The 26,683-nt window shown below is 43.5% G+C and overlaps 1 protein-coding gene across 1 annotated transcript; it reads left to right on the forward strand.

Moving 5' to 3' along the window:
- Positions 1-5,609: 5,609 nt before the first annotated feature.
- APOD (apolipoprotein D) lies at positions 5,610-21,071 on the forward strand. The gene is made up of 5 exons (XM_066347408.1): positions 5,610-5,762; positions 9,825-9,975; positions 13,055-13,176; positions 16,863-16,951; positions 20,596-21,071. Exons 1-5 carry the CDS (start codon positions 5,662-5,664, stop codon positions 20,829-20,831), a joined length of 699 nt encoding a protein of 232 aa, XP_066203505.1. The 5' UTR covers positions 5,610-5,661; the 3' UTR covers positions 20,832-21,071.
- Positions 21,072-26,683: the final 5,612 nt, after the last annotated feature.

Consider the following 26,683-nt stretch of genomic DNA (forward strand, 5'->3'; position numbering starts at 1 on the left):
AAGCAAGATATAACATGGCTTCTACTTACCTCCAACTCATTTAGAATTATTCCCTCCTCACCCTCTCCACTCCAGCCACACGGGTCTTTTGTTCTTTGAAACCAAAAGTCTGCTCTCTTCTTGGAACCCTTGGTAGAGTTTTTTTGTTTGTTTGTTTTGTTTTTACAGGGACAGAGAGAGAGTCAGAGAGAAGGACAGACAGACAGAAACCGAGAGAGATGAGAAGTATCAATCATCAGTTTTTCGTTGTGACACCTTAGTTGTTCATCGATTGCTTTCTCATACGTGCCTTTACCACGGGCCTTCAGCAGACTGAGTAACCAGCAACCTTGGGTTCAAGCTGGTGAGCTTTTTGCTCAAACCAGATGAGCCTGCGCTCAAGCTGGCGACTTCAGGGCCTCGAACCTGGGTCCTTCCGCATCCCAGTCCGACGCTTGGTCAGGCCCTTGGTAGAGTTTTAAGAACTTACCAGATGAGGGTCTAAGTGCTTCCCTTCCTCAGAAAGTTTTCCAGGAAAACAATTCATAAAAGTCTTAGAACTGTCAGTTGTTCCTGGAATACTCTTCTCCATGATCCCTGAATGACTGGTTTCTTTTTATCATTCATATCTAAGCCTGAATGTAAGTACTCAGAGTGGCCCTTCCTTATCACCCAATTGAAGTAGCCACCCAGTCACTACCTAGCACATCACCCTATTCTCTCATATATAGTTCCCTGTCTGTGTATCTGACTCTCCTCTGGAAAGTAAGCCCCACAGGAACTAAGAAGTTGTCTTCTTTGCCACTGCATCTTGCAGGACTTAGAACAGTGACTAAACATGTGAGTGCTTGACATATGTTGCTGAAAAAGTGAATGAGCGGATGAATAAATTAGCAACAGAGCTAGGACCAGAACCCAGGCTTCCTGCCTTCCAGTTCGGAGTTCTTTTCCCTGTGCCATGTCAAGTTGCAGTTTTTACCAGTTTGATTGCTTTTTCTGGTTCATCAGATGCTTGGTGCCATTCAATTCTCAGCTGGTTCCAGCTCCTAATAATAAAGAAATTGGCCACAAGGGGGCAAGGTGGAGCGAGAAGAAGACTTGAATAAATCATAAAACATATAATAAACCTCACAAGTAATGAGAATTCAACGTTTTATATTCATTTACTGTATTTTTTGCTTCATAAGATGCATTTTCCCCCAAAAAAAGTGGAGGGGAAAATGTCCATGAGTCTTACACAGCGAAAAATACAGTATTTTATGAAATATTTTAACACAGCATTTGGTTCAGAATATTTTTTCTTATTTTCCTCTTTTTTAAAAAATATTTATTTATTCATTTTTAGAGAGGGGGAGAGAGAGAGAAAGAGAGAGAGAAGGGAGAGGAGCAGGAAGCACCAACTCCCATATGTGCCTTGACCAGGCAAGCCCAGGGTTTTGAACCGGCGACCTCAGCATTTTGGGTTGCCGCTTTATCCTCTGCACCACCACAGGTCAGGCCCTATTTTCCTCCTTAAAATCTTAGGTGTGTCTTATGGTCAAGTGTGTCTTATGCAGCAAAAAATACGGTAATCATCCAATAACATTTAGTAAATACTTAAGAAATTTACCAGGGGTAACTAGACAAATCTACCCTGAAGGAGCTGACAGTCTCTAAAAGGAAATGAAGGCCTTATGGCGGTGCCTACCTAGATTAGTGCAATGGGCCTGAGAACAAAGTAATGTGCTGTGGAAACAAAGCAGAGAGTGAGGAATCCTGAATGCAGTGGGCCGGAATCTAGAAGACACTCCAGAGAGTGGACCTTCGAAGTTGAGTCTTTATTGGGGTGACACTGGTTAACAAAATTACACAGGTTTCAGGAGTTCAATTCTACAACATATTTTCTGTCCACTGTATTGTGTGTTCACTCCCCCAAGTCAAGTCTCCATCCACCCTCATTTATCCCATCTTTACTCCTTTCCACCTCCCCACCCCAGCCCTGAGAATCAGCCCCTTTTGTCTGTGTCCATGAATTTTCTCTCTTTCTTTGGTTCTTTTTTGCTCAATCCCTCCACCCCCATCAACCAACACCCCCCCCCCCAATAAATTCAATTGAAAAAAAAGAGTGAATTAATGTTATTAAAAAGTACAATTGTGGCCTTGGCCGGTTCACTCAGTGGTACAGAATCAGCCTAGCATGTGGAAGTCACAGGTTCAATTCCCAGTCAGGGCACACAGGAGGTGACCATCTGCTCCTCCACCCTTCTTCCCCCTCTCTCTCTCTTTCTCTCTCTCTTTCTGCCCTTCTCCTGCAGCCATGACTCATTCGAACAAGTTGGCCCTGGGTGCTGAGGATGGCACCATGGCCTTGCCTCAGGCACTAAAATAGCTCTGTTGCTGAGCAATGGAGCAGTGACCTCAGAATGGGCAGAGCATCACTCCATAGAGGTTTGGTAGGTGGATCTTGGTCGGGTACATGTGGGAGTCTGTCTCTCTGCCTCCCCACCTCTCACTTAATAGTAAAAAAAAAAAAAAAAGTAAGACAAAAAAAGAAAAGTACAGTTGTGTTTCCCTTTATTTGAACTGACAAAAGAAAAATCACTTGGGAAGAGCATACAAGATAAGATTACTGTGATAGTTGAAATAACCACTTATTAATAAATAGAGAAGTTTTCACCTGGAAAGCTTTTCTTAAAGATGGGATTTTTATTTTCCTACCAAAATTATTTCATCTTCCCTGAGGGTCTCATAGTGAAACCTCTGACACAATCACCTATATGATGAAAGATCATCCAACCAAAGAACAAGTTTCCTGTAAAACATCAGACCATTTCTTTGAAGAAATGAGCTGCCAGGCCCTGGCCAAGTGGCTCAGTGGATAAAGCATCCTCCTGGTGGACCAAGGTCACAGTTCAATCCCCAGTCAGGGCACATATGAGAAGCAATCAATGAGTGCACAACTAAATGGAACAAGTAAGTGGAACAACAAATTGATGCTTCTCTCTCTCTCCCCCTTCCTCTCTCTCTCAAATCAATGGGGAAACAGAGGGGGGGGGAGGGAGGGAGATATGAGCTGTTAGGTCAAAGAAGGTTCTGCAGCAGTGAAAGAATGAAGTTGGTCTGTGTGTGTTGATATGGATAAATAAATACATTTTTACATAAAAGAAGCAAGTTTCGGATTGTTCTTGTTATATAAAGATCTGCTTAGGAATATCTAGAAGAGTAAGTGAGAAATAACAATGGCTATCTCTGAAATGTGAGATTATGAGGCATTTACAGTTTCTGAGCCCTGCTATTTTAACTGTTTACAATAAATGTGTATTGTATTGAAATTTAAAAATTTGACTTTTGGGTGATGGGTTTTAAATAAAAGAAAAATAAATAAAGACTTGTTTAGAACATAGGTATGAATTGTTTTATGGTACCTAAGAACTTATTCATGGCTCTACATTGCAGAAATATTTAAAGAGAGGATTTCCCTAAATTATATCATTTACAAACATTTTCAAGAAAAAAATAAACTCAGACCCCAAAATATAATGTGATTTTGCTCATGCTATGACTCCTAGACTAGTTCTTTCAGTTCTACAGTTATTGATTCAATGCTGAGGAATAAAATACATAAATATATCTATCTCCAGCTTGCACATTTGGAAACCAGCAACATTGCTTTGTGAAAAATTGTGCAACTATTTAGAGTAAAGGGAAATACTCTTTTTATGATGTTTACAAGACATTAATTGGGTGTTTCTTTAATGATAGGCAATTCTTGATGACAAATGTGATGCAGATAAAGAAGACACAGAAACTTACAGGCTGGCTCTTCCCCAGAAAAGCAATTCAAATAGAAGTCTGTTAAACAGTACCTCTAGTTCCTTTTGCATATCTTAGAATGCTCAGTAAATTCTTGGAATAGGCAGGTTACATCCATTTATTTTACACCTATTTATTGGGCACTTAGGGTGGAGCAGTAAGTCAATGAGACCAATTCTCTGCACTCGTAGAGCTGATAGTCTAGTGGGAAAAACACAACAAACAAGGAAATACATAAATAAAGGATATAATTTTAGGTAACGTATAATAAGAATATAATGAAGTAGGTTAAGTGACAGTGACAAGTAGTACTATTTTTGAAATGTCAGGAAGGCCTTTTTTAAAAAGCGACATTTGAGCAGGAATATGGAGGTGAGGGGCACTCAGAGTTCTGAGGGGAAAACATTACAGGAGAAAAACAAGAGTCAGTGCCCTGAACAGGAGTAAGAATCTCTTCTTTTCCTGAAAAGGTAAAAACATCCCCCCAAGAGCTCTCAAAGTTTGGTATGTTAAGGATTCACTCTTGTTGCTGTTTTTTTTTGTTTTGTTTTGTTTTTGTATTTTTTCTGAAGCTGGAAACGGGGAGAGACAGTCAGACAGACTCCCGCATGCGCCCGACCGGGATCCACCCGGCACGCCCACCAGGGGGCGACGCTCTGCCCACCAGGGGGCGATGCTCTGCCCACCAGGGGGAGATGCTCTGCCCATCTGAGGCGTTGCTCCATCGCGATCAGAGCCACTCTAGCGCCTGGGGCAGAGGCCACGGAGCCATCCCCAGCGCCCGGGCCATCTTTGCTCCAATGGAGCCTCGCTGCGAGAGGGGAAGAGAGAGACAGAGAGGAAGGAGAGGGGGAGGGGTAGAGAAGCAGATGGGCGCTTCTCCTATGTGCCCTGGCCGGGAATCGAACCGGGACTTCTCCACGCCAGGCTGACTCTCTACCACTGAGCCAACCGGCCAGGGCCTTGTTGCTGTTGTTTTAATGTTTATAAGGCCTAATGATGTAAAATTTTCTCTATTGCTAACAAATTTGAGAATGAATTTTCTTTAGGATCTAAGTCTACTACAGAGATACTGTTTTATCTGCCACCAAAAATACCTCCCACCTATCACAGAAGCATAGAATCCATTCATAAGAGTCTAAGCTCTTCATCTACAGATAAGGCCCAACCAGAAGTGCCCTTGGACTTAAATCTGCACCCGTCTATGCCCTCCCCAGGCAGTAACAGGCTGCCTAGAATATATGGCTGGCAGGGTCACCAAAGGTCCAGAGACAGGGGCTGCACAAGACACCTTCGGCATTCTCGGCTTTTAGCCCTCACTGTTACAGAACTGGTCAGCTGCCCTACAGCCCCAGCTCTGATGGCATCTGAAATGACAATCTTCCCTTCACAGTGGGGAGACTGAGGTACAGAGAAATGAGTGGCTTCCCCAGGGTCACATGGAAAGCCAACTCCAATTCCTAACGTTCACTCTGCTGCCTGAGCCACATTCCAGGCCAGGGACCAACTGGGGTGGAATTCATGCTCCATTTCAGGAAATAGAATTGTTGGTTTTTCATTTACACAGAAATGAAAAATAAATATCAGATGTTTGAAAACACGGTGCAATTCTTACTGGAACTCCAAAGTACACTCTGACTGAGAAAATTAAATTAAAAAATCTACAGAGCAAAAAAAAAAAAAAAAAGGATGTTTTGAATGAAACCTCTCTCTCACACACACGCACAAATATCTCATTGTTTTTTCTTCAGAGAGCAGCTGTGAAGGAAATTGGGGGAGGGAGATGGACAAAGCATTCCATCTTTGTTTTATACAGAGCTAAGCTTTTAGTCCAGCCTTCCTGAACTGTGGGGGGTGTGGCGTGCGTTAAAATTGAACATCAATGACCTGATGAAGCTTATAAAAGAACTTGGGAGAAGCCAGTCACCAATAAAAGGCATTTCAAATTGGATGGTTTTGCATGTGGAAACTGCCTTCATCTTGATAAAAAGGTATGTACCTGTATTTTCATTTTTACTTAAGATAAATAATGCTTACAATAGAGACGGTCTTGCCCTTCAATTGCCCTTTTTCAGCTAAAGATCATCACTAACACGATTATAAGACTGATGTACTGCTCACTGTGCCAAAAGGGCCACTTAACTAACATGAGTGAAGGCTTGTGCCAGTAGCTTTGTAGACGTGGTCTTATTTTTTCCCCTCAAATTTACAAGGTAGATATTATTAGTGCCATTTTTCAGATGAAGAAACTGAGGTTCAGATATCTTAAGCAACAGGCCCAAGATAAAATCGCCAACAAATGCCAGAGCTGGGGTACCAAACCAATGCTGACTCACCTCAAAGTCTTCTCCCTGCACCATGCACCCCCTCTGTGCTGTCTGAGACCATGAGAGGGCTTTCCATAGACCAGTCCTGCACTAGATGAATGCTCGGGCAATTGTTATCCAAACGTGCATTACAGTAACATGCTGAAAAGTAAACTGGAATTCATCGTATGGATAGAAAATGCGTTTAACAATATGGCACAAAAATATGTTCCTCAGATGTTTTCCTGTTAGATTCAATAGCTAAATGGATGTTCAAGACCCATTTACTTGTGGACACGTACTGCACTTTATCATGTGAAGTCTAAAAACCTAGTCCTTAATGTTCCGCAGCTTCTTGAGATCAGAGACGAGGTCCACGCTAACACGCAGGGGTTAGGAGTGCAGAGTCCTGGGAGATCTGGAGTAAGTTCTGGCTTCACAGCTTACCAAGAAGTAACCCGGGCAGACTGGCCTCATTGAGCACAAAGAGGCCAGTGCAGGGTCCTTCCAGAAAGGAAGTGGTGGAAGTTCAGCACCTGACACATGTGAAATACTGAGGCCAGGGCTTCTGGGTGGGGAAGCTCAATGCAGGCAAGCAGTGATTCTCAGAGTCAGTGCTGGCCCAGTGGATGCACCTCAGTAGAATGATTTTTTTTTAATTATTTACTATTCAGTTAAAACTAATATTTAAATCACATTTCTTTTTTTTCTTTCTTTTTTTTTTTTTTGCAGGGACAGAGAGAGAATCAGATAGAGGGATAGATAGGGACAGACAGACAGGAACGGAGAGAGATGAGAAGCATCAATCATCAGTTTTTCGTTGTGACACCATAGTTGTTCATTGATTGCTTTCTTATATGTGCCATGACCGCGGGCCTTCAGCAGACTGAGCAACCCGCACTCGAGCCAGTGACCTTGGGTCCATGCTAGTGAGCTTTTTGCTCAAGCCAGATGAACCTGAGCTCAAGCTGGCAACCCCGGAGTCTCGAACCTGGGTCCTTCCGCATTCCAGTCTGACGCTCTATCCACTGCGCCACCGCCTGGTCAGGCTTAAAAGCTTTTAAATTCTCATCATTAGGACAATCTTCCTATTAGTATTAATTGGAAAATGCAAAAATATATCATATATAACCAAGTTCACTTAATAATATGATTTAAAATGTGATTTACCCTCCGTAGGTACTCAACAAGTATGGGGTGAATTAGAATGGCAGGGGCATTGAAAAACTGATGGGTGCTATCAACCCTTTCTCCCAGAACAAAAGGTTAAATATAAGAGTAAAATTACTGCAATAAAGAGGTTATCTTTGGAAGAGATGCAATCAAGGGGAATTAGCCTTGCTCTGAAATCCTCCTACAGAGTTAAAAAGCGGGTTTCAGCCCACAATAGAACATTCTGTGATAAGACAGTTGTCACAGTAAGAAGGGGAGCTGACTTCTGGTGCACCCGGCACGTGGGGAAGCCGGACCGTCAGGGTACAGAGGCGGTGTGCGGGCGGAGGCGTGGCCCCGGCGGGGCGCGCAGAACGGGCAGCTGCCCCTGCCGCCTGAGACCCAGCTCTCTGCCCTTCTGGGCCTCAGCTTCCCCGTCTGTATGCCTGGGAGGAGGGGTTGGATAAATAACCTCTGAGGTCCTGTCTAGTTTGGGGGACCCTGTAGAATGTGTAGACTGCGTGGCCCTCCTCTGGGGTTAGATCTTCTGGGCCAGGCACTGAGTGTGGCACCTACTGGGGCCAAGAGCAGAGTTCCAGGGGTTGTGAGAGCCTCTCGGAAATGGATGCAAAGTTTTGTAGGTTTAGACTGCAGTTTCTGCAAATCGATCAGCCCCAGAAAGGTTAAAATGCAGGTGCTGTTGGCCCTGGCCGGTTGGCTCAGCGGTAGAGCGTCGGCCTGGCATGCGGGGGACCTGGGTTCGATTCCCGGCCAGGGCACACAGGAGAAGCGCCCATTTGCTTCTCCACTCCCCCCCCCTCCTTCCTCTCTGTCTCTCTCTTCCCCTCCCGCAGCCAAGGCTCCACTGGAGCAAAGATGGCCCGGGCGCTGGGGATGGCTCCTTGGCCTCTGCCCCGGGCGCTAGAGTGGCTCTGGTCACGGCAGAGCGACGCCCCGGAGGGGCAGAGCATTGCCCCCTGGTGGGCGTGCCGGGTGGATCCCAGTCGGGTGCATGCGGGAGTCTGTCTGACTGTCTCTCCCCGTTTCCAGCTTCAGAAAAATACAAAAAAAAAAAAAAAAAAAAAATGCAGGTGCTGTTTACAAGACGGTAGGGGTGACAGGAAAAGAAACCTCAGAGACTAAGAAAGGAGGTGTCCTGCCCCCCCCCCACACACACACACAGACTTGCTCAAGGCTGGATCAGTGACCCGTCCTCCCAGTTCCCCTTCATCCCCTGCTGGCAGCTTTTATTCATTATGTAAGTTTTCTTTGAAAACCAGCTAGGAAACCTCCAGAAGAAAAACTATTGATCACTAAAGGTTATTTGAAGGTTTAGAGACTCATAATAAAGTGGTTATAATTATTCCTATTATGACACATCCTTTTAAATGCTCAGATCTGAGAACATTTTGCTTGCCTCGATTCAGTCCTCCCTAACACGGGGAGGAAGGCGAAGAGCTGGAAATAGCTCTGTGCAGCTACAGGCAAGGCGTCACACGGAAGAGAACAGACTGAAAGCAAGTCAGTGAGAGAAGCAGGGAGCAACTTGGATGCTCAGGCCCCACCAGCAGCCCTGCAGCCCCCACCCCCCACCCCTGCCCCCTGTTCCTCCTCAAAACAACTTCCACTGCTGGAAGGGTGCTTTGGGCCGAAATGCTTGTTGCAAAGCTACCAGCCAGCTACTAGTCCTTCTCAAGTTAAATACACATCTATGAAATACAGCCTCAATAAAATGTGAAGGAAAAGAAAGAAATTCAGAAAACAATCATTTGTTTCTGCTTTTCATAGTAACAGTAATTAGCATTTATTGAGCATTTTCTCTGTGTCAGACGCTGCACTAAATGTTCTTTATTATCTCAGTTAATTCTCACAAAATGTCATGAGGTCGGTATTATTATTATTCCCACTTTATAGACCTGGAAACTAGAGCATGAATTAGCTAGTTATACCTTGCATGTGGCAAAGTCAGAATTCAAATCCGGTCAGGGTGACCGTGGGGTCCCCAGCCCACTGCTCTCTGTTGAGGTTTCCAGGCCTGCTCCTGGGCTGGTAAACATCTCAGCACGATGGCGGCAGGGGGTGAGGGTGGGGTCAGGGAGGCGTTTCTCCTGTGAATTTCATAAGATACTAAACGTTATGCTTGGTTTATTTTCACTTTTTCTCTCTCGTGGTTCACTTGACAGCTTTGATCTCTCCCCTTGCCTATTCCCTTGCCCCAAATTGTTTCTGTTCTTTGAAGTTCTCTACTGTGCCTGACACTACAGGGTTCTGTGGGTGATCCAAGGAGAGTCAGACACAGTGTCCACCCTTGACAAAAGCCTAACTAGGTGAGAGGGACAGACTGCAAAATAAATTCAACCAACTCTAATACCAGGCAGAGTGTGCTCTAATGCAGGGACAAAGGTTGTAGAGAGAGGCTCAGAGGGGAAGAAGACCTCACAGCATTGCTGACAGTTCAGGTGGCCCTGGGGGATGAGGGGCTCAGATGGGCTGAGTCGGAGGACTGCCCACAGAGGGACCTGCCAGCCCAGCCCAGACATCTTCCTCCAGTGACTGCTCAGAAGACTCAAGGTGCTGTGTTTCCTCCAATTCCAGGTTCCACCTCCAGTCACCTAGCCCCAAGATGGCGATGGCGCTGCTGCTGCTTTCTGCCCTGGCTGGCCTCTTCAATATGGTGGAGGGGCAAGCATTCCATCTGGGGAAGTGCCCGACTCCTCCGGTGCAGGAGGATTTCGACGTGAATAAGGTGTGGAAAAAGGCTAACCTCCCACTTCTTTTGCTGTCTCCTGTTTGAATAAGCTTCCCCCCACGAGGCTCAGTTTTACTATTCTGCTTTGATGGCCATCACAAGATTAAGGGTAGACACTTAACTTATTTGTGGGTCCCCCAAAGCTGACTGTGAGACAAGAATCAGGAGCAGGGAGTTTTTGTAAGATGATCCCAGGAGGCAGGGGTGAGCATGTAGGGAAAGTGAGACAGAAAAGGCTGCAAAGCATTGAAGGGTGGATTCAGGGACAGGGGACCCTTTTCATGTACTTATTGGAACTGTGTCTATTCAAGTTCATTGCCCATTTTTCAGTTGGGTTGTTTATCTTTTCATTATTGAGGTATAAGAGTTCTTTATATTTTTTAGATACAAATTCCTATGATATATGATTTGCAATTTTTTCTTCCATTCCATGGATTCTTTTTATTTTATGGATACATATATAATTTTAATGTTGATTTTAATATTAATAAAATCTAACTTCTTTCATTGCTTGTGCTTTTGGTGCCTTGATTCAGTCCTCCCTAACATAGGGAGAAAGGCGAAGAGCTGGAAATACCTAAAAGTCATTGCCTATTCCAAGGTTGTATAGATTTACTACATTTTCTTCTAAAAGTTTTAGATTTAAGTCTGTGATTCATTTTAAGTTAAGTTTTGCATCTAGCATGATATAGGACCCCAACTTATTCTCTCACGTGTGGATATTCAGTTGTCCCAGAACTATTTGTTGAGAAGACACTTACTCATTGAGCAGTCTTGGCATCCTTGGCAAAAATCAATTGATTGTACATGTAAGAGTTTATTTTTGGACTCTCAGTTCTATTTTATTGATTTATATAGTTATCCTTATGTCAGTATGATACAATCTTGATCACTATAGCTTCATAGTTAAGTTTTGAAGTTAGAACGTATGAGCCTTCCAACTTTGTTCTTTTGGCTGCTTTGAGTCCTTGCATTTCCACGTGAACTTTAGCATTACCTTGTCTATTTCTGCAAAGAAGACTATTGGGAGTTTCAATAGAGATTATATCGAATCTGTATGTATATAAATTGCTATCTTAACAATTTTATGTCTTCCAACTTATGAATTTAAGATATCTTTCCATTTACTTAAGTGTTATTTAATTTCTTTCAACAATGTGGTTTTCAGAGTACAAGTTTTACGTTTCTTTGGCTAAATTTATTTCTAAATATTTTATTTTTTTGATGTTATTGTAAATGAAATTTTCTTAATGTCACTTGCAGATTGTTCACTAAAAGTGTAGAAATATATTTGATTTCTGTGTATGGATCTTGTGTTCTTTAATCTTGATGAATTTATTTGTTAGTTCTAGTAGTTTGTGTGTGTGTGTGGATTCCTTAGAATTTTCTGTGTACAAAATCATGTCATCTGCGAATAGACATCTGTAGAAATATATTTGATTTCTGTATATAGATCTTCTATTCTTTAATCTTGATGAATTTGTTAGTTCTAGTAGTTTTTGTATGTGTGTGTGGATTCCTTAGAATTTTCTGTGTACAAAATCATGTCATCTGCGAATAGACATAGTCATACTTCTTTTTTTCCAGGGTTCTTTTTAAACATTGCTTTCTCCTGTATAGACGGAGAAATTGAGACTCTAGAACCTAGAAAAAGCAAGAAAACAGATTCTCCTCTAGAGCTTCTGGGAAGCAATGTAGCCTTGGCAGCATCTAGCCTTTAGCCCAGGGAGACCTGTGTCCGACTGCTGACCTGCACAACTGTAAGAAAGGAAATTTGTGTTGTGTTAAGTTTAGGGTAACTTATTACAGGAGCAAGAGAAAAGTTATAACTTTCTAATTTTTAGCTTAATATGTTACACTATTTGCACCGACTCTTTTTATTAATTCTATCTTGGAGATAATTCCACATTGCTCTCTTAAAAGAGGATGTATAACATGCCACTGTATAAATGTGTCCTTTCTTTGCTCAGCTTCCTAACTAATACTCACTGCTATTGTTTCCTGTCATTTATTATTACAAATTGTACTGCAACAAATAATCTTATACATATATCATTTTTTATTATCAGAAGATACGTTCCCAGAAGTGAAATTGCCAGCCCAAAGAGCATATATATATATTTAGTTTTGCTATATATTGCCAAATTACCCTCCATGAAGGTTATAAATTGGTTCAGTCTTTATGCAAGGCAATATATGGAACCAGGAGTGTGCCTGTCCTCACCCACACAGTTGCACACTTCCTTTAAAGTTGACTGTGTACACAGAAGTCAGGATCTGACAGCAAGCCCCCAGTGGAAGAATGATACAGGTCTTCTAAATTCTGACCATCTGTCAAAGCCTTTGTGACCAACTCCCTGTGTAGGGTCATATGTGGAGAATTCATCCACCTTTAGAATACCACAGTGAGCATATTTGACTTTGTACACAATTTAAAGATGCCTTGAAGAATCATAAAATATTTGAGATGGCACCTTACATCACCTAGACCAGCGATTTCAACCTTTTTTTATCTCTGAGACAAGATGGTACACATAAACTAATTATATACTAAAATTTTATAGCACACCAAGAAATACTTTTTGCCAATCTGACAAGAAAAAACAAGTATAATTTTGATTCATTCACACTAGATGATTATTGTTGTGTTGGCTATTGTCATTTTTTATTTGACAATCAAAGGGAAAAGAGGTCATTGCTCCTGACTGAATAGTTAGGTATTGCATGTTTTAAAAATTCTTGCAGCAAACTGTTTAAAAACTGCTGATCTAGACTATCCCTTCCTTTGACAGAGTTTCAAATTTCACACAGATTTTGGCTGAAGGGGACACTGAGACCATATCTAAAGAAAGAGTACCTTAGGAATAGAATGTGACATTCAACCAATGTCCACACATCCGATTCACTTAATTCTCCTTTGACTCACTATCTCGCTCAGTTGCCACTGGGAACAATGCAGTCCATTTTGCCTAGTTTCCCCAGAAAAAGGCTCTGCTCTGAAAGGCAACAATGGAGAAGAGTTTGCAGGTCCCCAGAGAGTCACAGGATTTTGCTCTACTTGTTGTTGTCTCTGCAGTATCTTGGAAGATGGTATGAAATTGAGAAGATCCCAGTGAGCTTTGAGAAGGGAAGCTGCATCCAAGCCAACTACTCACTAAATGAAAACGGAAACATCAAAGTGATAAACCAGGAGCTGAGGTGAGTGGCTGTGGTTTCAAAGACATTGCACATCCTGGAGCCGGCCCTGCAGAGAGCTGTCCTGGGGTGACTGGGTGTCCTCGCAGGCCAGTTCAGGGAGGAGCCCGTCATTGCTGGGTCTGGACTGCCTGCTCACAACAGACCTGAGAGGAAAGCTTTTGGCAGGCAGGACAGTGGGGACCAGAAGTCACTCACTCATTTCCTTGCTCATTTGCTGACCACCTATTGTGCACGGGAACCTATGAGAGGCACTAGGAACTCAATGGTAATCCAAACTGTAGGGTTCCTGTTCTCACTGCAAAATAGATACTCTGGTAGCAAAGGACATCAGGGACCATCTTGTCTGACTTCCAAACCAAGAGAGAAGCCATTTCTATATCATCTACTAACAGAGGGCATCCAGCTTTGCTTGACGTTTCCAGGAACTGGGAGTGCATCACCATCCATGACAGTTAATCCCATCTCTAAACCAGCCTTCGCTGTTAGAAAATGCCTTGTCTTATCAAGCAAGGATCAAGCACGTATGTGGTCGCACTCTAGGTTCTGTGAACAGGTTTTCCTATAGAAGTGTACTTTTCTATTACTGAGGGCTTCTCACAGATTGATGTTTGGTCCCAAAATTTGCACTTTGAAAAACCACCAAAAACTTTAAAAAGCTTCAGGAAAATTCCTAACCACCCCTCATTAACAAAGATACCAACAACAATAAAAACAATAACTCACAGTTATTATTTCCCATGTGCAAGGTACGTGTGTGTGTGTGTGTGTGTGTTTGTATACACACACACGTGTATGTACCTATATGTATGGGTGTGTATACACTATATCGACTTAATCCCATAACAACCCTGAGGTAATGCTATTATTAACTCCATCTTTATGGATAAAGAAACTAAGGTACAGAGAAGTAAAGTAACTTGGCCAAGGATCACACAGTTTATAAGTGAAGAAGCTGAGATTCCAACCTAGGAACAAGTGAGATGGGAAGAGAACTGAAGACAGATAAAAGAAAGGCTGGGAATGTAGGGTTGTCCTCCTAGTTCCCTATGGGATCTGGGAATTGTGTTCAACTCCAAGAAAACAGCCACTACCCAGCCGGGAAGTCACTCAAGCTCAAGGGACTTTCTGAGGCCATCCAATGATCCACTGAGCTTCCTGTGAGCCAAAACACAATGGGTTGACTCCCTGATCCTGTGTAAACCAAAGAAACAAAGTAAGGACCTTGGGAGCTTCTGGGGAAAAAATTCATCTCATTTCAGAGCCCAAGAAGGGCTACAGGAATCGAGGTGCGGACTCCCAGAAGGTATCATGGGAATTTTGTAGGCCCTACGGTTGCAATGACTTTATTCAAATATTTTGTCCTACTCCAAGACCAAGAGTCAGTGACACAAATCCCAACACCTATGTGACCCCCCACCTCTCTTTCAGAGTTGGCCGGGATTCTGAGTGTTATGTTGCTCTGCCCTTATGGTCATACCTGGTTAAGATACAAGGGGACATGAAGAAAGGCTTGCTCGTTCAGGATAGTGGTTCAGTTTCTCCTTCAAGGAGTACCACAGAGTGAGTGGAGGGCACAGCACGGAGTCTGAGCAAAACACTAGCCAGTGTCAGAGAATATGAGAAGCAAAGCGGTTGGCACAGGGTTGGGAACTGAAGGGCTTAGGCTTCTGAAAAAGGCTGCCCAGTTTCAAATCCTGGTTCTGCCACTTACTAACAACATGATCTTAGGTTAATTGTAATAATGCTGCCTGCCACCTTAGTAAAATGGCAATACTCACAGCACCTCCCCCAAAGGGCTTCCTGAGCAAGAGTGAAGCAACACATGTAAAGCACTTAGACCAGTGCTTGGCATACAGTAATCATTTAATAAATACTTCTTATCGTTGTTAATCTGTTGCTTCCCTTGAAAATACTCATGCATTTTCCCATGAACAAGTTATGAGTTTATGGTCAGAGTGGTGTTTTAAAAACTGTTCTAGAGCACAACGCAAATGATGGTAAAAGAGAAAGCCTAATGGGAAGAGATTGATTTGTTGCTATGCAACTGTATGCAGATAGAAATGAACTGTCTTCCTAATGGCTGAGTTCCCAGTGAGAGAGCAGGGATGTCTCCAGCCATCTTTTTTTTTTTTTTTTTTTTTTTTTTTCTGAAGCTGGAAAGGGGAAGAGACAGTCAGACAGACTCCGCATGCGCCCGACCGGGATCCACCCGGCACGCCCACCAGGGGCCACGCTCTGCCCACCAGGGGGCAATGCTCTGCCCCTCCCGGGCATCGCTCTGCCGCGACCAGAGCCACTCTAGCACCTGGGGCAGAGGCCAAGGAGCCATCCCCAGCGCCCGGGCCATCTTTGCTCCAATGGAGCCTTGGCTGCGGGAGGGGAAGAGAGAGACAGAGAGGAAGGAGGGGGTGGGGGTGGAGAAGCAAATGGGCACGTCTCCTATATGCCCTGGCCGGGAATCGAACCCGGGTCCCCTGCACGCCAGGCCGACGCTCTACCACTGAGCCAACCGGCCAGGGCACCAGCCATCTTTAATGATAAACAGACAATGCATCCAGGACCGTCAGAGTACACTTCCCACCCTCTCTGACCTGGTGCTTGTTGTCTGGTTTCTAGGACATCCATCACCACTGACCATAACCGACTGACTTTCTGACACATACTATTTTCCTAATTCTAGTCTGCCTCCTCGGGGACTGATGAATAGGCAGCTCCTCTCCTGGCTTCCTAGAAAGAGCACCTGAGGTCTGAGCACCCTCCCTGTGTGCTGCCTCCATCCCAGGCCTTTCCCCTCTCCCCTGGGTCCATGGGAGTCACGGGGTAGTATCCAGAAATGGGGCCTGTTCCCTCCAAAAGAGTGAAAGTGTTTCATACAATCTAAGGCCATCAATTATATATACATATATACCATTTTATATACCTGTATTACTAAGAAAGAAATGATACTGCCTTTCTAAGTATAGGATGGCAGTATTTGTAAGAAGCATGTCATTTCCTATTTAATGTCTCTGAGATCCGGATGCACCTGAGAGTCACTGAAATAAGGTAAATGTTTGCTCACTGCCTGTTTTTACCTGACCTACATCGAAAGCCCTCACACTTGATCAGAAGCTTGCGGGACCGGAAGGGTCTCAGCGTTCACGTGCATGAACCCTTTCGTGGGAAAGATGATGTCACAGGAGAGCACTAAGGCAGAAAGGGGGTCTTACAGACCTCCATACTCCACGTTTTGCATTATTTACAGTAATCAAGTCAGTCCTTAGTTTTTTCTTTGGCCCATTCTCATTTTTAAAGAAGTTGTTGACTTTTTAAAAAGTGAATTCATAGTGTACAAAGTTGTTTTGTTTTCCTTTCTTTTTTTTTTTAACTTCCTCTTTCTGGAGCTTGCTGGCATTGCATAGAATCCAGAAAAGAGTGTTGAAGTACAAGGACTTAACATGTATAGTATCCAGTCCTGGAGCACTGCAGTCACTGCTTCTCATCACTAAGGCTGTCTTCCTCCATTTGGTCTCAAAGACAGTCTCTAAGGAGAGGGGAAGAAGGGAGCTAGATTCTAGCCTGCCTTCGAGATCCTCTGTAACCAGAAGTCACAATGTTGGCCATTATGGTTCTTAATGTAACAAGTCTTGCCTTTCATTGATTTTTGGCTTTCAATGAGTTCAGGTTATTTTTTTAACTTATCGCAGATCTGATGGAACCGTGAATCAAATTGAAGGTGAAGCCTCCCAGGTCAACCTCACAGAGCCCGCCAAGCTGGAAGTGAAGTTTTTCTGGTGTAAGTATCCCCTTCTCTCAGAAGGTTTCAGGGACAGGAGATAGGAAAACTGAGGGCTAAAGCCCTGGGCAGAAGCACTCGTGCCACATCTGAGTGTCATCCATAATGATTCAATACATAATTACTTATTGAGTGCCTACGACCTGCCGGGGACTGAGCAAGGTGCTGGAGATGCAGTGGTGAGGAAGGCAGAGCTGGTCCTTGTCCCTGGGGAGCTTATACTCCAGTGCGAATACTGACAAGTACTCAGGTAGTTTACTATAAAACTCACTGAGTGTCTCAATAGGGGAGGCACAGATTGGAGATGGTACTTTAGCAGCAGGAGACTCAATCCAGTCTTGTTTCCCAGAGGAAACTGAAGCCTGAGAAACTAGTAGTTATTAGCAGAACAACTAACATGTACAAAAGCCTGGAGATGAGAAATTGACAAGAGTGGAGGTCAAGTTTGAGTCCTAGCTCTGTCTGCTACTTCCCAGCCACATTGTTAGGGTCCCTGCGAGATATGTAATCACAGGCATTTGCCCTCCGAATTCTGGGCTAACTGAGGAATGGACATGGGCAACAGAGAAGGCACCATATATTAGTCTTGTTGCTAATTATATAGATAGACTGGAGAGTTCAGCTCAGAACTGTGAGATTTTCTAATGCCAAAAGTGCTTGGGAGCCCGGCAGACACTGAAAGTCACCAGCTGGCAGAGGCATTACACCCGCCTCCCCCATCACCCACAGACCAAGGGCCTAGCATGGGGCAGGGAGAACATTCTCTCACTATAGACCAAGATGGGAGTGCTAGGAGGAGGAGAAAACAGTTCCTCCCACACATATGACTGTGGGCAACTAACTTCACATCTACTCCTAGTGTTGTGAGGATAAACCAGATATGACATGCTCTGTAAGCTGTAAAGGGCTTTGTACAGGTCTCCTGTGATTTCTACAAATAAGAAAGTGATGGAAAGTTAGGTGATAAAAGCAAGGTCACTGGACTAATAGAGCCAGAGTTGGGACTAAAACCCATGTCTCCAAAGTGTCAAATGAAGGATGGGAATGGGAGCGAATGTCAAATATTGTGTGCACAGCCTTCATAGGGAAGTCTTCAACAGGAACTGAACGAGAGGCAAGAGTGCTGAGGAAGCAGAGAAGCAGGAGGTTCCCGCAGTCGAAGGGGTCAGACGTTTGCACTGGGTTTTGCAGGGTGTGTGGAAGATTTGGGGGGAAGATGTTCCAAGTGGAGGGAATGGCACGAGGAAAGGCCTGCAGGGTCCGTGGATCTGGAGACGAGACCGGGGAGGGTCTCCAATGCCAAGTTAGAGAGTTTGAAGGCCCTTCCAGAAAAATAAGAGACCGTCAAAGTTTTCTAATAAAGGGACATGGAAGTTTACTGAAAGGAAAATATCCGGGTAAATTTCTGCTTGAGTGCTCGACTCTATGGGAGAAGGACAGAACGTGTAGCCCTGAGTGTATGCCACGTGGGGCACGGTGGGGCAGCTGACGTGTACTCGGGGCTGAGGAGCTCGGTCAGCTGGGAACGTACAAAGCAGCTGGAACTCGACGGCAGCAGATATGTGGTGAATATACACTGTCACGGGTGAGCCAGGCAGGTGGCTCTAACAGTGCTAGAAATGTAAGTCAGAAACAGTACTTAGTCTAGCTCCCGCAGCCTTCCTCGTCCCGGCTTCCGTCCAGACATCCTCCAAGCGTCCTTTTGTTTTTATTTTTATAAACAGGTAGAAAGTCAGAAGTAAGAAGGACCTTGGTGGGTAGTCATCTGAACTAGTCCTCTTGTGTGGTCCTGATAATCAGCTGGGTCCTTGACCCCTGGCCAAGCTCTAACCGTGCTCATACTGTCATCTTTGTCCAGCAGCTTAGCTCCGGTTTGACTTGGCAAACAGTGGGATGCTTAAAAACCAGGGAAGCAAATCACCCAGGACAGAACATGTGTCCAAGCCTTGTGTTCTAACGGGGTCAGCACACATCGTCCTCCCATGTGGGTCCATCTTCCTCTCCACATTAACAAGCTGTGCTATGAGTTCTTTGGTTTTTGTTTTGGGATTTTTTGTTTTGTTTTGTTTTGGCTTGAAGTTTGGTTGTGGAGATTCAATGCATAGAGGATGTTCCTGGATTCTGAGGGAGAGGGAAAATCCTCCATCTCTCCTCTTAAGAACCCCTTTAATCTTAGGCTTTCAATGCTATACAGTAACAATCAATGAATCTTTGTAAACCCTTTGCAAGGAAGAGTTTGCAACCTGTTACCATCTGATTAACCATATACTTAAGAATGAAAGGATTTTGAAGGGCAGGCAGGAAGAAAAATAAGCAAACCAATGAATGCTAGGCCCTGCCTCCTCCTTTGTCCAAGTTCTAGAGGAAGCTGGGTGGTGCTGACTCAGAAAGCCTGAGGCCCGTGGCTTTACATTCTTGACTCTGCTTAGCTAAGTGGTGCCTTCAAATGCACTAGTTTGAAGTGCAGTCTGTCAGTCTAGAGCAGTGGTTCTGAAATTTCTTAATGTCGGGACACATTTAAAATCCTACAAATAATTGTAGGCACACTATATACAAATTTCTGAGAAATATGTTATAATAGTTAAGTCAAATATTAAAGAAAAAAATATATAAAGTTCAAGTGTGCTTTTATGGTAATTAAACAAAATATGACAAAATTAAATTTATTCTGACATTAAAAAACATTTTTATGTTACATTTTTTGAGTTATGCTTTTTAGAATTCGTAAAAAAGAGGGATTAAAAAAATTTTAAAAAGACAAAAAAGTTATCTTTTTATATATATAGATACATTCTTAGTAAGATTTAGTAAATTTGGCAAGTCCCAGTGCAAATGTGTTTTTTCATTCTTGTGTTTATGAGAAACATGAGCCTGATGTGTCCTAGCAATTTCTTCAATGTTTGGGCATATATTTGAAAGATAAACTCTAATTTCCTCATCAATACATTGAAGAATTCCTCTCTTTTTACTCTTGTGTTAAGTGCAGAAGACCCCCACCATACATATCATTTTAACTTTACACCAAACAAAGGATAGAAGAAACTTGTCTCCAGTCTTTCCAGGGAACATGGGGAGTAGTGTAAACAATCCAGCACCACAGCTTAACAGCCTTTTGCAACCTAATCAGGCAAGTGAGGTGGGGGTTGGACAAACTGTCAGCTGACAGCCAATTCCCCACACCTCTGTCCCCAAAAATCTAAACTCTAAAAACCCTGTTAGTGTTTTGGTCCCCAACAGGCACATATTTCTCTGGAATACCATAGGGCACACCGGGAAATCTTCTAGGGCGCACCAGTGCACCCTGGCACACACTTTGAGAACCACTCCCCCCACCCCAGTTACTATGGGTTTCCAGAGACCAACCTGCTACCAGGTCCTATGAGGGAGGATTCAGAATGTTAACTCTGAACTCTGGTTTCATATTAGAATCATTGGGGAGCTTGTAAAAGTACCAACCACTTCCACATCAGAATCCAGGGAGGGGCAGAGGTGGGGCCAGTACTTTTCAAAATTTCCATAGGATTCCCAATAAAGCCAGAATTAAAAGACACTGATCTAGAAGAACCAGGACCCCAGAACATGCTTCCATGGCCTAAAGATTGAGTTTTGTCTTGCTCCTAACACTGCCTTTCTCTGGTTCTTAGTTATGCCTTCAGCTCCGTACTGGGTCCTGGCTACTGACTATGAGAACTACGCCCTCGTGTACTCCTGCACCACCATTGTCTGGCTATTCCACGTAGATCATGTTTGGATCTTGGGAAGAAACCCGTATCTCCCTCCAGAAACAATAACCCATCTAAAAGATATCCTGACCTCTAATAGCATTGACATCGAGAAAATGACTATCACAGATCAGGGAAATTGCCCCGAGTTCCTGTAACAAGGCTCTAAAGGGAGTCTGCATCCATTTGCTTTGCTTTGACCACCATCCCACTTCACCTCTCATAACCACAAATCAACCCACTATGTCTAACCATTGCAAATACAGAAGGGAACTTTGACAGCAAAAGATAGTGGAGAGGAACTCAAGGAAGGTTGGCCCAAACTCTTAGCCATACACTGCCTTGTTACCTTGCTTTAATAATAAACTTTTTTGCTGACCTGCTGTGCTCACTGTAAATTCTGAATTGGATCAATTATTATGGATTTTTAATTATAAGCTTATGTTTGGAAATCATTAATCAGTTATGTTGAAAACACTAAGCCCTGAGCAATTTAAGTTTAAAGATAACAACCTGTTTCTGGAAAGGGAGAGCTGGTGGCAAAGGCATATTCTCTGTTCTCTGTGCCCTGGGTCCAGGTGCCCCTTCTGCATTAGGCACTCCTCTGGGGGAATCATGTAGGGTTTTTGAGTCTCTGACAGGCAGTTTCCTTGAAACATTTACTTTGAAATCAGGAGGTCTTCAGAGTCAGGCTTGAGAAATGGGACCGACCATCTTTGGGTCTGTGCAAGAACTTATGGCAATTTTTTAAAAGAAAATGAATTTTGGGGGGAGATCTTTCATTCAACTAATATTTACTGAGGCCCAACTGCATTCCAGGCATTGAAAGTACAGAATCGGCCCTGGCCAGTTGGCTCAGTGGTAGAGTGTTGGCCTGGCGTGCAGAAGTCCCGGGTTCGATTCCTGGCCAGGGCACACAGGAGAGGCACCCATCTGCTTCTCCACCCCTCCCCCTCTCCTTCCTCTCTTTCTCTCTCTTCCCCTCCCACAGCTGAGGCTCCATTGGAGCAAAGATGGCCTGGGCGCTGAGGATGGCTCTGTGGCCTCTGCCTCAGGCGCTAGAGTGGCTCTGGATGAAACAGAGTGACGCCCCAGAGGGGCAGAGCATCGCCCCTGGTGGGCGTGCCGGGTGGATCCTGGTCGGGCGCATGCAGGAGTCTGTCTGACTGCCTCCCTGTTTCCAGCTTTGGAAAAATGCAATAATAAATAAATAGAAAGAAAGTACAGAATCCCTGTCTCCCTACAGAGGCTCACAGACCAGTGAGGGGGGCTGAAATTATAATCCAAGCTCTGAATGTAGATGTAGAAGCATGTGGAGGAGCCACAACGATTTGAGAAAGTCCCAAATCCTGGAGGAGTTGTACAGTCACACACCTAGGTGTTCCAACTTCAGGAAGCCGGGAACCACCTTGAGTTTTATTATTACTATTATTATTAGGACTTTCAAAATCAAAGAGACCCTAGAATTATCACCCTGCAGTTTTATTTAGCACACATAACATTTATAATCTACTAATGTTGGAGAAATTAGTAGAAAATTAACTCATTTGATTTTATTTTTGCTTTTACAGCATGTACATAAATATTAATTTCCATGAGCACTTGAGACTCTTTAATGCTTTATATTAAAGGTTACAGAAATTCCAAAGATCTTAATATGTACAATTTTCATTTTACTAATAAATGTGATCTCAAAATGTAGTTTCTAGTTTGAAATTCTTAAAGGTTGAACCACTGAGCAAAAAGGCGGTACGGAGGAGGTAGGTATGGAAAGAAAGAAAAAAACCTCAGCTCTTCCTGCTGCTGTGCCCTCTGCTTTATTACACTGCCCACCCCACCAGAGCACACTCGGCTTCTTTTCTAAAATACAGTAGATAGAGCATCGGCCCAGTGTGTGGATGTCCTGGGATCGATTCCCAGTCAGGGCATACATGAGAAGCAACCATCTGCTTCTCTCCCCTTCTCCTCCCCTTTCTCTCTCTCTTCCTCTTCCACAGACAGTGGATCAATCTATCTGAGCATCAGCCCTGGGCACTGAGGATAGTTCTGTTGATTCAAGCATCGGCCCCAGATGGGAGTTGCTGGGTGGATCCCAGTTGGGGTGCATGCAGGAGTCTGTCTCACTATCTCTCCTCCTCTCACTTAAAAAAGATAATAAAATAAAATACAGTTCTTCCCAAGAGTGTTAAGCTGCCTATCTCTTATCTCATGATACAAAATAAGTTGTGATTGCATTCTTATCAACAGCTGTCTGGTAACATCTAAAACAATGGAAGTGACTACATTTTTCACATGTTCCAGTGTCTTGCCCAATACATGGAATCAAAAATTTTTATGTGAATGAATTACTGAACGGGTAGGTCAAGGATGGTGTAAAGCCAGTAGCCACGGCCACCATCACAGCCGCCTGGCCAATGCAGGTTCACATTTAATCCAGACAGATGGTAAGGAAATCAACAGAGTCAAGAACTGGTGGTCTATTTTCCTTTATTCTAGACTTGAACCAGCCAACTAATAAAAATCAAACACACAGGGCAGCAAAACCCACTCTTTCCGGTTTTTCCTAGAATCAAAGGCCCTCACCAGTCTTATTCACCTCTGTTCCCCATCTCCTTCTCCCACACAAACTGGCTTCTCCTTCAGCATTCTGCCATTTTGGCTGCCTCCTCCATGTGACCTCCCTGCCCTGTTACAACATGGGCTCCTCCTCCCTACCACAGCACAGTCTCCTCTGCAAAATGGCCTCCTAGCTCCTCCTTTTAAAACTTTTTAGAACGAAAGCCCTCCCCCAACACACATTAGCATAACCAAGCCCCTTCCCAAGCATGAAAGGCAATTGACTGTATCACGTGAGAGCACCACCATGTGAGATCAGTGGCCATCTTGAACAATAAGAGTGAGAAAAAACCAGAAAATACAGATTTTACAACTCATTCACCTAACAGATGGACTTGAAGTTTTTGATAAAGGCTGAAGAAACTATGAAGCAGGTGTTAGGGATGACTGAATCCAAGAAAAGAAATTGGGAATCCAGAAAGCAGCATGGGGCAGCAAGTATCCAGAAGAAACATGAGGAAGAACAAAAAAAAATCCAGAAGGAAGTGGGAGAGAAGGCAAGTGGGAACTGAACATCAAAAGACAGACTGTAGTGTATACCCTGTACCCATCTCCAACAGTCAGCAACGTCTTACCAACCTTGCTTCAGCTACCACCCACCACCCCAAGTCTTTTCCTAGAGTGTTTTGAAACCCATTCCAGACATCACAGTCTATTATTTTGCCCATAACTACCTATGATAAATCTATAGCAAATACACATTTTAAACAAACAAAAAGCAAGGTTATGTTTTATATCCTGAAGGTGCTTACAGAAGGCAATTGCTATGTAATTTAAAGATGATTTTATATCATCTAGATGAAGGGGACAATGTATGCACAAATGTCCACCATAGTTTTACTTTTTACTTGTAGACCTTAAACTAAAAGGAGCTAAGCTGAAACAGCAGAGAAATGGGATCATAATTTATAAAACAGCCACTTGAGGTAATGTTGAGCATTCATTAACATTTGAAACATTTGTAGTTATAAAGATTACACAGCCACACTCACTGCTAGGGGGAGGGAGGGCTGCTCTGCTCATGACCTTGCTGTCTGCAGAGCTAGAATCTGGAGCATGTGTTCTGCCCCAGCCACGCCCAGCTGGACCAAAATGTGTCCACCTGCACTAGTGACAGCCAATCTACAGGCTGAAGAGAAACCTCTGATTTTTGTGATCTAACTGAACAAAAAACATAAATTAAGCCAGGGGTCAGGAACCTTTTTGGTTGAGAGAGCCATGAATGCCACATATTTTAAAATGTAATTCCGTGAGAGCCATACAATGACCCATGTACCTTACGCATTATCCAATAAAATTTTGGTGTTGTCCCGGAGGACAGCTGTGATTGGCTCCAGCCACCCGCAACCATGAACATGAGTGGTAGGAAATGAATGGATTGTAATACATGAGAATGTTTTATATTTTTAACGTTATTATTTTTTTTTTATTAAAGATTTGTCTGTGAGCCAGATGCAGCCATCAAAAGAGCCACATCTGGCTCGTGAGCCATAGGTTCCCAACCCTTGAATTAAGCCAATCAAATCAAGATTTAACTTTAAGAGATCTAGAGAGAGATGACTGAAAACTGTGGAACTCGAAAGTCGTGTAGTTTGGGGCGGCCATTATTGGTAATGCGCACCTGAAGTTAAGAGAGTACAGAACAGAAATGCAGAGATAAACAGGGACCTCCCTGAAGGCCTCTGACAGAGTAGCTTCAGTAGCCAATGGCTTCCCAGGTCCTAGCTCCAACTCCTGTGGAGTTGGTTTACTGTCTAGGTTCCTGTCCTTGGATTCTTGTAAAATTAGGCACGCACCTGCAATTCGCACACACACCTTTTTTTGTGAGGTAATGTAACTTGACTAACTGAATTGTCCTTGCAACCAAAATAGCCTAAGACAAAACTATTCACTATATAACACTGAGTTAAAAAAAGAATGCAGTATTTTAACTATATTGTAGAGGCCTTGAATAGGAACACAGAACAGGGACAGAGTTCAGTACCCTGAAGCAAAAGCCACAGTGGCTTTACTGACAAAAGGACTGAATGCAGTACTGTGCTGAATGCAGCACAACGGAGATAGAATTAGCGATTCTGATTACTCAATAAGTGGGGACATTTGAGCTACTTCCTTTCCCTTTTGTCTGCTCTAAAGAAGTTCCCCTTCCTGACTTCCTCATTCTCTTCTCTGCTTCCTGACCTCCTCATTCTGGTCCCTGCTTCTATTTGTGTGTATCAATAAATACCTGTAAGGACTGGGAGTTGGCGTGATCTCATGAAACCCGTATAGGGGATTGTGAGGCGGTCTCCCCTAGGTCCCTCGGTGCACACCATGTGGTCTCCAAGTAGTCATTGTCTCCATGACAAGTGCTGCCCCATGTGTGGAACAGGAACCAAATGACATGTTGTATTTAAAGTTACATGAAATGATGGCATAAAATCAAGGACTAAAAGTGATTTAAAAAAAAAGTGAAAGCAATTAATATATTAGAGTGGTAGAATTACAAGTGATTTTTTTTTTGTCTATTGGTGTTTGTAGTATAGACCCCAAACCTTAGATGCTAAAACTTTCTTCTAGTTCAACCTGATTCTCTGACAAGACTAGTGTCAAGCCCGCCCCCCCCCAAAATAGGCCTCTTCTTCTGTCTGGCCAGCAGTCGCAGCCATCACAGCCATTCACATGCAGGTTCTCATTGGATCCAGGCAGGTGGTAAAGAAACAGTGGAGCCAAAAAATGGTGGGCCATTCCTTTATTCAAGTCTCGCAACTGAGGAGCCACTGAGCCACTTCACCTGCAGGTGTTGTAAAGTACCAAAGGCTACAGAATTAGTATTAATATTTTGGGAGGCTTGAGGAACATTTTGTTGATTTAGGTTAAGGTGTGCAGAGAAATTGTGAGAATAGTCTCTGTACTGTGTGATTGGCATAACCAGGATGGCCCTTGGCATTGTATTGTAAATGCAAAGGGGAGGAAAATGAGGATTCCCAGACATTCCACCACACTTGTGGGGAAAAGGGTGAATGGCCAGCCAGGTGCAGGGAGAGAAAAGCCAAAAATAAACCTTTTCTTATAACTATGAGCCATTTGCGGGCATTTGTCCCCACGGAAACTACCTCTCCTATGTAAATGCGTGTAGTTAACACGTATGACTCTGGACAGAGAGATAGCAGATGAACACTAGATAATATAGGAATGCCTTTTAATATGTAAAAGATATTTTTCTGCTATTGTGTTGACTTGTAAATTTTGTTACTTCAAAAGGATGTCTGGCTTGCAAATTGAACATGGTCCTATCATGTTAAAGGACATATGACTATAACCAATAGTGGTAAAGGGCTCCTAATTACAATTTTTGCTTCTGTACTTCCCACTTACAAAACTATAAAAACCAAGTAAAACAAAGGGCCGCCGC

Source organism: Saccopteryx leptura, chromosome 8 (genome assembly GCF_036850995.1).
Source record: "Saccopteryx leptura isolate mSacLep1 chromosome 8, mSacLep1_pri_phased_curated, whole genome shotgun sequence".
Classification (NCBI taxonomy): domain Eukaryota; kingdom Metazoa; phylum Chordata; class Mammalia; order Chiroptera; family Emballonuridae; genus Saccopteryx; species Saccopteryx leptura.

Coding starts and splice junctions, on each gene's coding strand:
- APOD (XM_066347408.1), top strand. CDS start 5,662: ATGAAGCTTATAAAAGAACTTGGGAGAAGCCAGTCACCAATAAAAGGC. Junction 9,976..13,054: donor AGGATTTCGACGTGAATAAG/GTGTGGAAAAAG, acceptor TTGTCTCTGCAG/TATCTTGGAAGATGGTATGA. Junction 13,177..16,862: donor GTGATAAACCAGGAGCTGAG/GTGAGTGGCTGT, acceptor AACTTATCGCAG/ATCTGATGGAACCGTGAATC.